Source organism: Taeniopygia guttata, chromosome Z, assembly GCF_048771995.1.
Source record: "Taeniopygia guttata chromosome Z, bTaeGut7.mat, whole genome shotgun sequence".
Classification (NCBI taxonomy): Eukaryota; Metazoa; Chordata; class Aves; order Passeriformes; family Estrildidae; genus Taeniopygia; species Taeniopygia guttata.
The window spans coordinates 40,003,040-40,019,396 of record NC_133063.1 but is presented as its reverse complement, the minus strand read 5'-3'; the positions used below and the strand labels follow the sequence as shown (position 1 = coordinate 40,019,396).

Here is a 16,357-nt window from a genome sequence, read left to right as displayed (position 1 = left end):
CTCTTTGTATCCTTGTTCATATCTTTATTTACTTTATTAACTTTTTAAACTTACTATAATTGTTAGAAGCATTGATGGTTTTTGTACAGTTTTCTACGACTGCAATTTGTCTGTTCTATGTTTTTTAATATTAACAAAACCCACCACTGTAGCCATATTACTCTATTGCTTATAAAGACATTTTGTTTGAAAAAGGTGCTCTGACTACAGTTACTGCAAATTTTTGTTAGTGATTTGGTTTTTTCTTTGAAAGAAAGTTTTAACTTCTGCGTTAATTTAAAGGAACAAAATCAAGAAAGCCATTTCCAGTTTAGTGGTAGTACTACCTCTTCTCTTCACTGCTGGAAATGTATTAATATACCTCACTGTGAAGCCAGCTCTGCTGGCTTTTCAGCCATTATCATTCGAGCTGCAATCCTGATGGCCATTCACCCCCCTTTGTATTTGTAAATTTGACATTCCAATCTTATTAGCCATTTAATTCCCAGAGCTTTAGTGGATGAAGTAAATAGCACAAGATGTCATGGGAACACTGAGAGAATTTGAAAATTCGGCATGTCTTCATTTCAAAGTCTTCAGTCTCTTCTACTGGAAGGTGCCTCAGTATTTTCATCATTCTGAGAACAGGTGACAGCCAGTGCTATGCCTTGTTCTCTCTCTTTTCAGTGCCTTTCTCTTTGGTTCTGGTTTGTATTCATTTCAAAGGAGAAACCTTTTTTCCTTACAAAGGAGATGGGCCAATTTTTTATTTTTATTTTTGCTGAATACTTGTTAAATTGTTCTTTTTAAGAGAAGTACTTGTCCAAATCTCCACAATCTAAATAAATGACCTCTCACTGTACACCCGGGTTTCTCATTTTTTTAACAGTGAGAGTTCTGGGCATTGCATCAGTAACAGAAGAAGATAAGGGCAAGTTTGATGATCAGCTGGTGTTCATAAAGTGCTAACAATAACATGACTGATGTTTTCTTCGGAAGATTCACAGTCTGCACACTTAATAGGTCTTCTTTCTGTAGGATAACGAGACCCAGCTCCAGGCTCCTTTGGACAGTGGTCTGAGTTCTAGTCTTGGAGAAGCTGGCTCCTAGTCCCTCAGACAGTGTCTGCATAGCCTGTGGAGAACCATCCTGCTGCTTCTTTCCTGCAAAGATTCCAACAAATGGATTGGAAAAAGGGAACAGCATACCTGTACCTGGAATGAGGGGATTAAGCAGCAACATCTGTATGTGGATTCTTGTGTTTCCTGGCAAGATGCCACAGGTGTGGCCAAGGAGATGTTCCAAATGTTGGGAAGAGAAGCTGGGAGAGAAATACTCCCTTCTGCCTGCCTTTTAGGTTCCAAACAGGATTGATGCAGGGCACGACTGAAGTAAGCTGCCATCCTAAGGGTACACAGGCCATCTGAAGGCTGCAGCAACATGTTGTACCATTACAGTAAATTACTTGCTCAATCCCGTGTCTGTTACAGACCTCAGAGCTGCTGAAGCATTTCTAGTGTGTATAATCTGTGTGCTGGTTTTCTTCTTAACCTATGAATGGATGACTGAAAAAGGTTTTGTCTACAATGCTACAGACATACTGGAGAAAAACTGTTAGTCTAAGATTAGTCTGACTTGTTCATCTCTCAGAGAAATTGAGATGAATGAAATAAGAATTAATGTCTGGAAGCTGAAGCAACTTGAAGCAAGACAGAAATCAGGAGGAAAGTGATGGGAGAATCCCTCAATCTGAGTTACCATAAGAACTATCAAGGAAAGTGGCCTCTTGATTTTCTTAAAGAATAGAAGGCATACTCCAGACAAAACTTTGACATTTTATTTGATTATCACCTCAGTGTCTCTGTGCAGTCCCTCTAGGCTCAGCTCTGAATCTACATTTTTGCATGTATGTGTAAACAATGTGCTGTGTGGTCTTACCTGTGTGACTGGGTTTTTTGCAGAAGGTAGTTAACACATAAATTAATCACCAAGGAATATTGCCTTACATCAGTGGACTTGCTTTTAATTACAGCCTCTCCTCAAACCCCAAGTGTAAAAAGACATTTTATTGTTCAGTCTTCCTCTTAGAAAATGCTTACCTGGCTGCACAGATCTACAAATTGAGATGCTCAAGGTTCTTAGTGTTTCTACAAATACCGTAGTTTCTAAACTGTATTTATGTTTCTTCTTGTCTTTGTAAGCAGTTGTGTATCCTAGATCAAAACAGCTGTGGTCAAAAAAGATTGGCATACTTTTTACTAAACTGTACATTTTTTCAGGCCACATAAGTAGTGACTAATAAACATATCCAAAATTTTGTCTTGCACAATAGCCTGACCAGCTTTCATGCCAGCATAGTGACTACAAATGCCCATGGCAATTAAGAACCTAATTGCTTTGAAATTGTAAAAGAAGGTGTCCAGTATGTTATTTATTAATTTCAAAATCATGGTGGGATTTCAAGCATTTGTACAATAAAGTTTTACAAAATTACTGTATATCCTGCATTCCAGTCCAGCACTGAAATTCTTGGTCCTGAGAATAAAAAATATTCCTGTTCTGGAACAAGTCTCATTTCTCATTTACTTTATTCCAAGTGCTAGCTTATAAGATATTTCATTTCAGTGTTTAATAAATTAGACTTTTTCCTTCTAAAGAAAAAATGGTGTATGTTCTAATGGGAGTTTTTCAATCAACTATTTCAGTTCCAAGAAGCAAATCCTGACTTTTCAAATAATTATTTTCTTGTCTTCAGATTGCTTTCCTTCAAAAAAAAAAAAAAATCGCTTTTTCCCAGGAATGGTTTAACTGAAAGCTAATTATTTTCTCCTCTCTTTCCATTATAATTATACACTGCTCCTGACAAATGCAATAAGCTGAAGGGCACAGAAGTGGTTAGTTTTGTTCCACTCTTGTTTCAAGAATTGCCACTACTATTTACATGCTTTCTTCCTCATGTATTGTCTTACTTGGATGCTGAGTGAGACTCCTGAGGACCGGATGTTCAGTAACTTTCCTGTAATTCAAGAGGTGAAGCCCATTCTTGGCAAACTTCCAATGTATCCAGTAAAGTTTTAATCGTTCTGCAGAGTAATCAGCAAGTAGCTCAGCTAGCTCTGAGCTAATCCTCATTGTGCTTATGAAATGGAAACTCTTGGTGACGTGACATGAATACTCAAATATTTTAGGTAGATGGAAAATAGGATTACTTAACACCAAAGTACCTGATATTTCTTGCTTTTGCTGGCGGGGTATTAATCGGCGTATGAGCACAGTCATTTGTTAAAATCCAGTGCTTTTCCCAGGGTCCTGCGTGCTTGCATTAATTGCTGAGATTTCTTCGGTTAACTGCAGCAGTGCCACCGAGGCAGAGCAGTGCCGTGAGCCCGGCGGCCGTGCCCGCGCACACGAGAGGGCTCCTGACGGGGCGCCGCGCCCGCCCCAGCCATGGCTCCGTGAGGCGCCTCCCCGGGCGCTGCTCCCCTCCGAGACAGCCAGGAGGGTTTGATGGCGCTGCGGAAAGCACAGCCGGGTGGGTTTGATGGAGCTGCGGAAAGCACAGCGGAACCTCCCCGGCACGGTGGCTCCGCGGCCCGGCTGCGGCCGGGAGGGTTTAGCGGCGCACAGAGGCGGAAGGGGGTGGACACCAACGTGTCGGGGACGGCAGGGCCTGGCTGCGGGAGGGCTCCGCGCTCTTTTCGGTGTGCTGCGGGTCTGCTCAGCCTTCCTGGGTTGCCCTCGGCTGTTCGTAGCCCACTTCGGCCCTTCTCACCCCCCTCAGTGTCTCTCGGCTCCTCTCAGACCCCTCTCACCCCCGTCTTCTTCCCGCAGTCCCCCTCGTCACCCCTGAGCCCCTCTCGTTTCCCCTGGTCTCCCTCAGCCCCCGCGGAGATGGATGACGAACCCGAGCGGACCAAGCGCTGGGAAGGTGGCTACGAAAGAACATGGTATGTTCTTCCCCCCCTCACCTTTCTCTCCTTTCTGGCAAAGGAGGAGGAAAAACCTCCCTTCTGCCCACCGTAACAGTCTGTTCTGCGTAGGGAAATTCTTAAGGAAGACGAATCCGGGTCGTTGAAGGCAACCATCGAGGACATTCTCTTCAAGGCAAAGAGGAAAAGGTACGTGGTGTGGCTACGAGCCTGCTAATAGCACTGACTTGTCAGCTATAAGCGCTTGATCATCCTGAAACTGGGTCCTGTGGGATGAATTAAGCGGAAGGCATGCCTGCAGGATGTTTTCATAGCCTTTCAGAGGGACAGATGCATGCAAAAAAAAAAAAAAAAAAAAAGGTGAATTATTAATTTTTATCTTTAAATACTGGATGTATACTGGCTGTGTATCCCATGGGTATGCAAGCTACAGCTACAGGTCTTGATCTGATGAAACACTACAGAGCACTGCAGCTGCAATCTGCACAGCTTAGAGGAATCTTCCATCAGTTTTTCTTAGTATACAGATCAGAGAATTGCAGGATAATTTCAGTTGGAAGGGACCTTAAAGATCATCTCAGTCCAACCTGTCGTGAGCCATTCATGCCACACCTTTCACTGGACCAGATTGGTCAGAGCACCATCCAAACTGACCTTGAAGTCTCCCAGGGATGGGGCATCTACCACTTTGCAGGGGAACCTGCTCCAGTGCCTCACTACCCTCATGGTAAAAACATGTTTTTCTCCAATCTAGATCAGCCCTCTTTTAGTTAAAAACCTTGCTCCTTGTCCTGTCACAAGAGAATCTAGCTTCTGGTATCATGGCTACAGACTTCAGGTGCAGATTTCAGAAAAATGGCTAGAAAAAAAATCCTATGTTTTTCATTATTTCAAGTTAGAATAGAACTAGCTTTGTCAAATTTGGATAAAATTTTAAAGCTTCATTAAACCTGGTAGTTAGAAATAGTTATTATTTATTTTCTGACAGTTGTGAAAGCTGCAGTTGAGCTGTGGGGTGTTTCAGCATGAGTGTCTGCAGTTTATTGATTCTACATTTTAGCCGGAAGTCTAGTATTGGATTTATTTGGACTTTTGTTTTAGGAGCCATTTACTCATTTGAATTTGACTTAAATAATTCTATTATGTTTTATTAGACTCTATGAACACCATGGACAAGTTCGGCTTGGAATGGTATGTTAATACCTTAACCCTCTTCTGTCCTTAGTCCAAAACTATTTGTCTAGAGGTAGTATGCCAGATCTGAAATACACTTCTGCTGGCCTAGCATACTTCATACCAAACCTTGTGGTTTCCACTGTTACTTATTATTTTTTTAAAGCATTCTTTGTTAGCAGTATGTATGCGAAGCATGGCTATTCAGAGTTGGAGGTTTGTCACACAGGGTGTGTTTGGCAGCAGAAGTCAGACCACACGTGCTCACACTGTCCATTTCTCTTCATGTGAAAAGTGGACATGATGGAAATGTGTTGTAAATAACCACATTGCTTTGTACAACACTGAGCTCTTTCAGATAAAGACATGAATATTCAAACTATGCATGTTCTGTATGCTTGTCATGAGAGGAGAATAGTGCACAGGTTTTTTTTTTTAATTTTAAGAAAAAAGTGGAAGAATGTGTTACTTTTCAGTTGCTGTTAATTGCACCTCTCAATCTACTGAATCTTCCTTGGTAGAGGGAGGAAGTAGTAATTTTTTGAAGTAAATGGAATAATGAATTCATTTCAATATGTATTCTGTGAGTGATTTTCACGTATGGTGGAAATGCAGATGCGTCACCTTTACGTGGTTATTGATGGATCAAGAACAATGGAGGACCAAGACTTAAAACCGAACAGACTTACTTGCACTCTGAAGGTATTCCTGCATTCATTTTTTTCCTTTCTGAGCCACCATTTCTCTATAAACTGGTTGCATTTTGCATTTCGAAGAATTGCAGTTTCCTGTATCTGCATAGCCTCTGATCTATCATCTCTACGTTTGACTCCTTGTTTCTGTCTGTCCTGTTTTTTTAATAGTAAAAAACTTTCCTGTTTTTTACTGTGGGGCATTAGTTTCCTTGCACATGTACTTCTGTAGAGTGAAAACACTTTGTACGGGCATAATATGGGAAGACAGATCTGGAAACTATGTGGAAATTAAGTGTTGCCCAAAATAAGGGGATGGCATGTTCTCATTACACATCTAGAATTTATTTGTATTTCTTTCTTACAGTTGGGCTTTTTTATGAATTCTTATTTGAAAAGATGTTAGATGAGAGTTGAACTGGATTGCTGTTTCAAGTTTTGGGGTACTTGAACTGTGTACATCATGTTCTGTATGGTCTTCTCCAAAAATATTTGAGCATGAAATCCTGGATTTTGATGGTTTTGTACAGAGTAGTGCTTTTTGGCATATTGAAACCCCCCTTTTGAACCAGCAGGAATCTAGAACTTCAACATAGGATATGAATAAAATAAGGAGGGGGTGTAGTTTCTGAAATGTCATTTAATTGATTACTTGGGATGAAGGGGGAGGGATAGGGTGAAAGAAAAATGGAAAGGAAAGGCTCATTCCCCTTTTTTGTGTTACCCAACTACTTTGTTTTGCTTTGCAGTGATACTAGATTTTTTGCGTCTACTTAATGTATTTGTACTAAAAATATAATTAGTTAACTGCCTTAACTTTTCTTTATAGTTACTGGAATATTTTGTTGAAGAGTACTTTGACCAGAATCCTATTAGTCAGGTATGTACAACCATGCAAGAAACAAATAACAGAAAATATTTTAAAAGGTTGTTTCAGTTATAACACTACTAAGTAAACTGTTTTCAATTTAAGTGTACCTTCAGATCCTTTATCCATCAGTCTGCTGAAATTCTTGTTTCTGCCTGTTTCTGCCGGGCATTTAGAATTTTAGAAGATTTTTTTTGTACGTTTTGGCAGTAGTAATGAAAATACAGGAGTGTTTATAAACTGATGCATCATGTTGTGCTGCTATTGTTACACTGGAAGTAAAACTTGTATAGACTTGTATGGTTAAATAATTCTTGTCCATAAAGATGTAAAAGAATACAGCAAAATTCTAAATAAACTCGTAAAACTTTCTAAGTTTGGTCTATTTCCCCCCCGCCCCCCTCTTTTTCAGATTGGCTTAATTGTAACCAAGAGTAAAAGAGCTGAAAAAATGACAGAACTCTCAGGTAGGGAAGTAGTATTCTTTACTTAAATTGCAGATGTTTTTATCCTTTTCACTGGTGTTATAAATTCTGCCTTGATACACTGCTGCAAATGAAATTATGTTATCATAACTAGTTTTAATTTAAAAGATAAGTTATTGCAAGTTGTCTGAAACCATAATCTACATTTTGATCTGCTTTGATCCAGAATTGTCATTGTGTGCTTGTTTGTGATCAAGTCTCGACTTGATCTTATGTCTCTTTCTCGAGAAGAGTACAACTCAGATATGTTCTGATTCCTCTATAGTTAATTTTCTACTCAGTTTGTTAATTTTGTATGTTATGACATCTGTGGGTTTTGTGAGATCTGATGTTAAGAAGTCAAGGTTTGTTTAGTTCCTGCCTGCTGTTACACCAGTCTCTGTGGCTTCAGCAGGTTTCATTGAGGAAATTGAGGATCAGTCAATCTTTGAACCATGCTTTGAGGATAACAGAGGAAACAAAACTCTTTTTCTGTTTGGGGGACATCTCTTCCTCATGTTGAGTGCTTAATGATACCTAGCAATGATTTTATTCTTTTTGGCTTCTAAAGTTTCTAGCATCTGAGTGCCTATAGAGTAAAAGTTTGTTTTACTCTTTTCTGCATTCTGATCACGATATCAATTTCTAAGGAAAATACAGACCCATTCCACTTTGAAACCAGTCCCTGTCATTGTACAAGTACACTTCATTACATAAACAGTTTAAATATTTCTGTTCTTTAACTTGTTGTATCAGTTAAATTTATTGCATTTTTTTCACTTACAGGAAACTCAAAAAAGCATGTAACTGCTCTGAAGAAAGCAGTGGATATGAACTGCAGTGGAGAGCCTTCTTTATATAATTCCCTAAATTTGGCCATGCAGACTTTAAAGTTAGTATATACGTGGAGGTTTTTTGTTTTCAGTGTGATTGTGAGAGGCAGAGACAGAATTTTTTCTAAGAAGCATCTTGCATCATGCTGACTTGAGTCTTTAAAAGGTGAATTTATCTCCTCTTAAAATACAAATCATTAAGTTAAATATTTTAGTAGTGCAGAAATTTATTTTCTACGACTAGATGCTTCTATTTAGGGGCGTGTTTCTTATAGAAATGAAATCTGAAAACAAGTTGTTCATGGTATGTAGATATTGTGATGAAAGACACTGCAATTCTTTTTTACTGAAGGGCTGTGGTATGAGAGAGGACATAGTTAGGGGTTAATAATGTAAGGGAAAAGAAAAGCATTCTGTCACAATAATCTTGTGAGAGTTTTGACATACTTTAGAAAGATAAATTTTCAGGTAAGATAGATTCCGAACACTTTTTTGTAATGTGAGATATTGAGATCTATCCCAGTTTGTGGAAGACTGAGTAAAAAATTACAGCTAAAGACACTGAACAAAACGGATAATCAGTGTCATGAAAAGCTGTTTAATTACTAGCAGGAAGAGTGTTTTCAGCTAAGAACTAGAAGTAATTAAAAGTCACGGATTTCCACTTAAAAACTGATTAGAGCTTTTTAAGAAGTCACGAAACCTTACTATAGTGTGCTAGTGTGAAGATGAAATTTTACCTGTAAGTATGGCTGAAGTACAAAGGATTCATTACAGGAGAGAATCAGGTTACAGCTACACAATTAAATACAGTAATTTCAATATTGGAAAGGTTTGGCTTGCAGAACGTGAAAATCTGGTGTTCAGACAAGGATCTTACCACAGTTTGTGCAGGACTTCATATCATGTCATCTTCTGACTTCAGCACATTAATGTTCTTGGAGATGTTATCAAGTAGCTTAGTGTGCATAAGTCAATTAACTGTATGCTTTCCTTAGGCACATGCCAGGACATACAAGCAGAGAGGTTTTGGTAGTCCTCAGCAGTCTGACGACATGTGACCCAGCCAACATCTATGATCTAATTAAGGTACAGAACTGAAGTTTGACTACTGCATTGAACATTCAAGCTACCGGAGGAAAAACAGGCAGTAGCAGTGTTATCACCAATTAATTTTTGTTCAAGACTTTGAACCTTTTTACTCTTTCCTGTTCTGCACATGAATTGAGTATGCTTTTTTCTCTATTTTAAGTGTTTAAAAGCCGTAAAGGTCAGAGTATCTGTCATCGGCCTAAGTGCTGAAGTTCGAGTTTGTACTGTACTTGCCCGAGAAACTGGTGGTATGTATCTGAAGTTCAGTAATTATATTACTAACACAGGTTTAAAATCAAAATTAAGTAAGTAATTTGTTATATATTTATCACCGCATTTTGGCATTTTTAAGGTCAAATATTTTTCATTGTGCTGGCAGAAAATTTAAAGAGTTGCCCAAATCTACAAAATGTACATTAGTAAGTGAAATTACTACCACCTGGTAGCTGCAGATCCAGAGAGAAAAAATACATATATTTTCATACCTTTTGTTCCATGTATAAAGCAGTGTGATGTGGAACTTCATCAGTGAAACATGTTAATATCCATCGCTACAGTGGTAACTCTTATAGTATCATTACTACAGTGTAATGTTGGAGAAAAAACACTGTGCCTTCATACCCTTCATACCCTTCATACCTAATTTAACATTCTGTTATTACTAGTTTTAAAATGTGTCATTTACTGTAGCATCAACAGGGCTTCTTTTTAGAAACAGGTTTGGATAAATTGTGTTTTCTACCCAAGTTGTGTTCTGACATTTGTAGTATATGTTTGTTGGGGTTTTTTTCTTTTTTTTTTTTTTTGTTCATAACCTGACAGAAAGACATTTCTTTGTCTGTGACAGGAACATATCATGTTATTTTGGATGAAAGTCATTATAAGGAGCTGTTGATGCACCATGTTAGTCCTCCACCTGCCAGTTCAACTTCTGAGTGCTCCCTTATTCGAATGGGTAGGATATGGTTTTGTCAAACTCCTAACATGAGATTTTGTCTTTTTCTGTATTAGCCTCTTCTGTGTTAAGGCAATAGAAATAGTAGGCTGCATAATAAAAACATTGTGCAATTTTTTTTGTTTTAACTTTTATTTTGCTGGATAAGTATTTGTTTTATTGATGGTATTCCTGCAGAGTAGTCAGCTTTTAAATAAAGCTTATTAAGTAAGACAAATTACTGAACAGAATTTGGAAACAAAAAAGTGGAATGATATTGATGGCACAGTAATTGTTATAAATATAATACTTAGAAATGAAGGATGAAAAACTATTATTTCTCCCTCTGCTTTTTTTCCCCTGCAGAAGGCAACTGTTAGAACTATTAATTGATTTAAGAACCATAGGTAGTACATGTTTATTAGCAGGTTCTTGAGTATTCTTTCAAGGAGTAGATTACCATTTCTTGTCTAGATCTGTTTTCTCAATAAATTTAAACTTGGAGTTAAGCCAGAATAGGAACTCTAAAGCTACAAAGTAGAGCACTAAGTTCTCACCCTTTTCATAGATAAAAATGTATGTACTTTTATGTCTAGATACAGATAATGAAAAAGGTTTACTTCTCGTAGGTGTAAGGCCTGAGCAGCAGTTGGTAAACTGCTCACCTGTCAGGATCTGTAAAAAGTAAATGAAAAAGAAAGAGAGAAAGAAAGACAGAAAGATAGATAACAATCTCCAAAAAGTCCTGTAGTCTCATCTGTCATATACTGCACTTAGAAGGTGAATATAGGCTGGATGGATGCATATAAAAATACTTCCCCCTTTATTAGAAACTATTGTTAAAGTGAACATTTGTATGCTGCTTATTCCGCTTTCCTACCATTTCACGTATTTTACTCTTCTAAAATGGGGTTCCAGTCCACTTCAGTTAGCACTAAGTCTATGGCAAAGACATTTTTTCACTTGGGGGAAAGCAAAGTCAGGGAGGTGTGGGTGTAGGTAGAGACCTTTGGGAAGAATTTGATACTAGCGAGAGTGTATCAGTTTTCCTGTAATAACAAATGGGAAAGAGATAGGCCTGAATGTCTAGAATAATTTTGAACTTCTTAATTGAAGTAAGAAATTGACGCATTATTGCATGTTTAAAATTGTAATTATGGGATGTTTTTCTCTTCAGGATTTCCACAGCATACTATTGCTTCTCTATCTGATCAAGATGCAAAGCCCTCCTTTAGCATGGTGTAAGTAGCATTGATTGGAATTCAACAAGCTGATAAGAATTCAATATTAATTAGTTGTATTTAGAAAATCTGCTCATCAGTGAAAGTATTGCAAAATAATCTGGAAAAAAAAGAGTAAGCCATGTCTTGTGACTTCTCAGTAGACATTTTATTTCCATTGGTAGCTCTGGTATTAACAGTATCCTCTCTTAAATATATGTTTTAAAATTTGCATTTAAGTTTTTTTTAAGGTAGTAAAGTAAGTACTGTTTTTAAGGTGCGTAGTTCTGTTACAGTGGTTGGGGCACACAGGTGCTACAGGGTGTTAAAAGTAATTATTTGCAGCTCTTGATTTAATTACTACTATCATTATAAAAGATAATTATGGGGATGGAAGGGTATTAGCTGAATAAAGTACTTTTTATGTATTTCTTAACATGACTTTAAACAGAAGTTTAAAATAGAGGCCTCATTTGATGACTGCAGCAGTGCACTTCTCAATGAAAAGAATCATTATTGTCCAGGGTGATAGGGAAGTCTGAATTTCAGAATGAAACAGTGTCTAACAGCTTGTGCTATTTGAAAGAATAATTGCTATGTGCATTTTAGAGGCAATATAGAATATTTTTGTGTATAAAAAGAAACAAGCATGCAGTTATTGTTCATATCTTTATTTTTAAAGATTGAGTCCTTTATATGAAAATATTTTGTCTTTGGTTCCTGTGGGAAAATGTGGTCACTGTTACCCATTCATATCAATTGTTTTCTGACACTTAAATGTTAAACTGTTACATGCAATCTAGTGAACCTTTTTACATTTTTTGATGTGAAAACCACATTATTTGTACTTACACAGTAGCATGGTATTCTTTCTTGAGTACTGAATTGTTTCTTTCTACTATAGGCAATTGGAAAATAACAGTGACCCAGGTCTTACACTGGGTGGATATTTTTGTCCTCAGTGCAGAGCCAAATACTGTGAGCTTCCTGTGGAATGCAAAATCTGTGGTAAGTAGCAGGAGGAGGTGAGCAGATGAATCAGGAGTTCATGGTAAGAGAGTTAAGGGGTGGAAAATATTGGCTATACTTACTAATTAAAAGCCAACTCTTTACTAATTAAAAGCCTGCTTAAAGAGTCCTGCATTTTGGTGACCTGGGATGTCAATTTCATACAAGTGTCTCTCAGGACTATACCTGTAACAGTAAAGGTGTATCATATTCCTATTGGAATATGATACATCATATTCATATTGGTATAAGAATATACCTAAGGCAAAGTGAGGAAGAGGATGATGCACATGGGAATGAATGGTGACTTCTCAAGAATCCTCATTTAACTAAACACACCCATGGTTCAGAGTACTCAGTGCAAGGCCATGAAAATTGAGTGCTTTGGAGCAGGAGGACAGAAGTACTCTCCCCTCCATGAGTATATGGATGAAAGATTTCCAAGTTGAACCAAGGGCCAGCTGCAGAGTTGTAAAAGGAGCCCTCTGGTCTTGCAAATATTAATGGACTGTGCTACCAATGATACTTCCCTCCATTGCTCTTAGTGAAGGTGGGAGGTAGGATTAGTGTGGTTTATAATATTAATATTGTGAGGGGGTGCTGTTCTCCTAGCTTCCACAGGCATATGACTAAAACACAATAGGTATTACCAGGATGTGTGTATTTTGCAAGAAGATGAAAAAATTATGGTTTTGGGTCACTTTATCATAGTTTAATTTCAAGTTTTTCCTACCAGCATGAGTTTTGTTCCAGCAGAGGGATAGTGTAACTGGAGAAGTCGTATCTGCAGTGGATTCTCCACAGCTGCAGTGATCAGCAGAGCAACAGTTTGGACATTTACAGTACAAGTGTATGAGTGAGTGAGTGAGTGAGAGAGAGTGAGATGTTTGTGCCAGCCCATGCTCCACCTGTTCTAACCCAAGCTGGCAACTCAGCCCCAGACACTCACACACTCCCACACACTGGTGAGATGGGGGAGAGAATCAGAAGAGTATAAGTGAGGAAACTCACAGGTGGCATTAAAGGCAATTGAAAAGTTACAGCAAAAGCTGTGCACACAAGACAAGCAAAGTAATTAATTCACCACTTCCCATCAGCATAATCTCCAGGAAAGCAGGACTCTGTCATGGGTAACAGTTATTTGAGGAAGTAAATGCCATCATCCTGAACATTCTCCTTTCCACCTTCTCCACTCAGCTTTATAGGCTGAGCAAGGTGGCATATGGCATTGGATATCCCTTTGTTCTCTTGGCGCACTGTTGACTGCAATCCCTCCCAATGCCTTGTGCACCCCTGAGCCTACTCACTGGTGGAGTAAGAAACAGAAGAGGCCTTGATTGTGTGTAAACAGTGCTCTGAAGTAAAGAAAACATTCCTGCGTAATCAACCCTGTTTCCAGCATAGATCCAAACCATAGCCACGTGATAGTGTACCAAAAATTAACTGTTTTAAAACCAGCACACCTGTGTTAGCTGAAATGGGGCCATGGCATGGTTTTGGCAGTAGTATAGCAAGCTGTAGCAGGGCTTTGTAACAGGGCATCATTTTAACTGGTGGTGTGATACAGCAGAACCATCATTGCTAAAAGGAGCTTCCTGACTTCACCACTGTATATTGTAAATACATTTCTAAAGGCTAAGTTAAACCTTTTCAGTAGAAATGTGAGCAATTGGCTTGTTCTTTGTATTTGTATTTAAAACTGGACAGCATTACAGGTTTGGCTAATGGAACAAGTTTTTACTTTTTAAAATTCTTAGAAACTCTCAACCATGGAGTAATCAAAAATACTATTTTTCCTTTTTACTTTATTTGATACAGAGAACCTTTTCAGTAAATATTCCCTTGTAACAATTTTGGTGTCTCCTTATTTGCAGGTCTTACATTAGTGTCTGCACCTCACTTGGCTCGGTCTTACCATCACTTATTTCCATTAGATGCCTTTCAGGAAGTTCCACTGGAAGAATACAAAGGGGAACGGTATGCAAATCTTATTTGTGATAATGGGTGTACTTGTGGATCCTATAACTTTTTTTGTCACAAAAGTAAAAATAGCTGGCAACAGCTTCTTTGCTGCTGGAGATCCTGGGTGTTTGGGTGGTGTGAGGCACCTCTGGCATTAAGAAATACTTGTAGTTTCCATGGTCTGTGAGTTCAGCTGAAGAGCTGAAATAATTGCCAGAAATTGTGACTATGTATGAGATCTTTTTCTAAACATTGATTTACACAGCCTTGACTCTGTTTTTTTCCAGTTAAAATATTAAAATTTTGCTTTTAGGTATTGTCATGGCTGTCAGGGAGAAATGAAAGATCAAAATGTAAGTACATTGAATGGCATTGTAATTTGCATTGAGGGGTTTGAGAAATAGAGATGATCCTTTAGCATTATATTCTAAAGACCAGAAGAATACTTGTGAAAGTTAATTTCATGGGTAAATAGAGCTATGTGTTAAACAGTCACACTTTCTAGACTGCAAAGTCTGTAGAAGTGTGGGAAGGAATTTCCTAGCGAGCTGCATAAAAAAAGCTTCTACTCTCAGCCATCTGGAAGCATTTACAGTGACTTGAGTTCAAGCCTGTTGGTACACTTGCTGTCAGAAGCTTTAATTCAATTGAGTTTCTGTGATGCTAGCAGTGTAGTCTGTTTACATAACATTATCTTGATGATGTAACTGTTACCCTACTGTAGTGCTATAACGATAATTTTTGGTAATTTGACTTGTCTTTCTGTCCTTCCCACACAGGTATACATATGCAAAGTGTGTCAGAACGCATTTTGCGTGGAATGCGATCTGTTTGTTCATGATTCGCTGCACTGCTGTCCTGGCTGTATTCATGAACACCCTGCTCCCGTATCTGTATGATCTCATACCTTTTTAAAAATTGCTTTATCTTTGTTATTTTAATTAGTAAATGCAACAGCTGAATAAACTGATGCATATCTGAACAAGAAGATGATTGAGGGATGAACAGTGGGGTAGGAGCAAATGTTAATGTTTTTATTATTTTATTACTTTTAATATATACTTGAATTATCTGTATCTATTTTTTGTTCTTGTCTCAAGAACTATGGCTTTTTCCAGCTGTTATTATAATAATATGTATATTTGTAAATGTGAAAGTGATAAAATTCCTTTTTATGCTAATGTGATCATTCATCTTGGTTTCATTACTTGTTCAAAAAGAAGCCCTGAAAATACATTTTACATGTTGGTGAGAGTGTCGTGGGAGACAAGTCTCATGCTGTCATGATCAACAAGTCTCAGTTTATTGGAGTTGATTACAGTTTCTTTATACAAGCACTAATTAGTTCATACATATTGCAAAAGCAAAGCTCAGGATTGGTTACCTTTCTATTAACACATATATCTCTTTGCGATAAGCCTTGCAGTTACTGCTTCTTTATACTTGATTATCTTTCTGCATACTAAGCAATTTTACATCTTGGTTGTTAACGAGACACCTGTATGCTCAAGGTTGTTAGGAGAGATGTGGTAGGTAAGGGACGGGCGAGCGGAAGACCACGCGATGTCACGGAAAGATAGACCCCTCCCCCTCTCTCTTCCCCACTTATCTATTAACCCCAGAAGCCTCAGAAGAATGTAGGCACACCTGCCCTGGTAAATTTCCACTACCCGACTAACCCCTGAGACCCCCAACCCCCCTCTGACGTAGCAAAAACCCCCAAAACTATTTAAACCCACGAGATAGGATAATAAAGGCTTTTCGACCGTCTGCCATATTGGTGTCTGCGTGTGTTGATTAGCCCGAGCAGCCTGGCCGAGACCAGGCTGCCGTGCTGCCACCTGAACCAGGTCCCTGGTTGTCCTTTATAAAGGCAACAGAGACATCTGTTTCTCAAGGGCATAGTTTTTATGCTACAAGTCACGTATTCTCACACTCTCATCAACTTAGCCCTTTCGTGTCCCTTGCTGCGCAGCCATTCTTCAGCTAAACTCTCGACATTTACACATCTGTTTTTATAAGCTTTTGCTTTTGTTGGATTGTGGATTTCTGTAGCTCTGTCTTGGTTTGAAAAGACAGGTGTCTGCTAAGGAAGGCAGGAGCCTCCCTTGAAATGGAAAATGTAAACCTCCTCCCTCTGCATTATTATCATTTTGAAATTAAGGGGCTCACAGGCAAAGATATGGGAGTAGGAATAACAGTT

At 38.4% G+C, this 16,357-nt stretch overlaps 1 protein-coding gene and 1 long non-coding RNA gene across 4 annotated transcripts; one reads left to right on the top strand and one right to left on the bottom strand.

The window, feature by feature from the left end:
• Nucleotides 1–733: 733 nt before the first annotated feature.
• On the bottom strand, nucleotides 734–3,389 carry LOC115490980 (uncharacterized). The gene is made up of 2 exons (XR_003956924.4): nucleotides 3,204–3,389; nucleotides 734–1,142 (listed from the first exon to the last, which is right to left on the bottom strand). It is a non-coding gene; the product is annotated as an uncharacterized lncRNA (long non-coding RNA).
• GTF2H2 (general transcription factor IIH subunit 2) lies at nucleotides 3,371–15,929 on the top strand. 3 transcript variants are annotated; one of them, XM_030257661.4, is made up of 16 exons: nucleotides 3,371–3,511; nucleotides 3,811–3,926; nucleotides 4,020–4,097; nucleotides 5,063–5,099; nucleotides 5,697–5,783; nucleotides 6,603–6,653; nucleotides 7,054–7,108; nucleotides 7,892–7,997; nucleotides 8,937–9,027; nucleotides 9,191–9,278; nucleotides 9,878–9,985; nucleotides 11,142–11,205; nucleotides 12,089–12,192; nucleotides 14,067–14,169; nucleotides 14,468–14,507; nucleotides 14,934–15,929. In XM_030257661.4, the coding sequence occupies exons 2-16, from the start codon at nucleotides 3,871–3,873 to the stop codon at nucleotides 15,051–15,053; spliced, it is 1,188 nt and encodes a 395-aa protein (XP_030113521.4). In that variant the 5' UTR covers nucleotides 3,371–3,511; nucleotides 3,811–3,870; the 3' UTR covers nucleotides 15,054–15,929. The 3 variants fall into 3 exon arrangements, with proteins under 3 accessions (XP_030113521.4, XP_030113522.4, XP_072779016.1); XM_030257662.4 differs by lacking the exon at nucleotides 3,371–3,511 and adding an exon at nucleotides 3,561–3,680; XM_072922915.1 differs by lacking the exon at nucleotides 3,371–3,511 and having other exon boundaries at nucleotides 3,590–3,926.
• Nucleotides 15,930–16,357: the final 428 nt, after the last annotated feature.

Coding starts and splice junctions, on each gene's coding strand:
- GTF2H2 (XM_030257661.4), top strand. CDS start 3,871: ATGGATGACGAACCCGAGCGGACCAAGCGCTGGGAAGGTGGCTACGAA. Junction 7,109..7,891: donor AAAAATGACAGAACTCTCAG/GTAGGGAAGTAG, acceptor TTTCACTTACAG/GAAACTCAAAAAAGCATGTA. Junction 9,028..9,190: donor ACATCTATGATCTAATTAAG/GTACAGAACTGA, acceptor CTCTATTTTAAG/TGTTTAAAAGCCGTAAAGGT.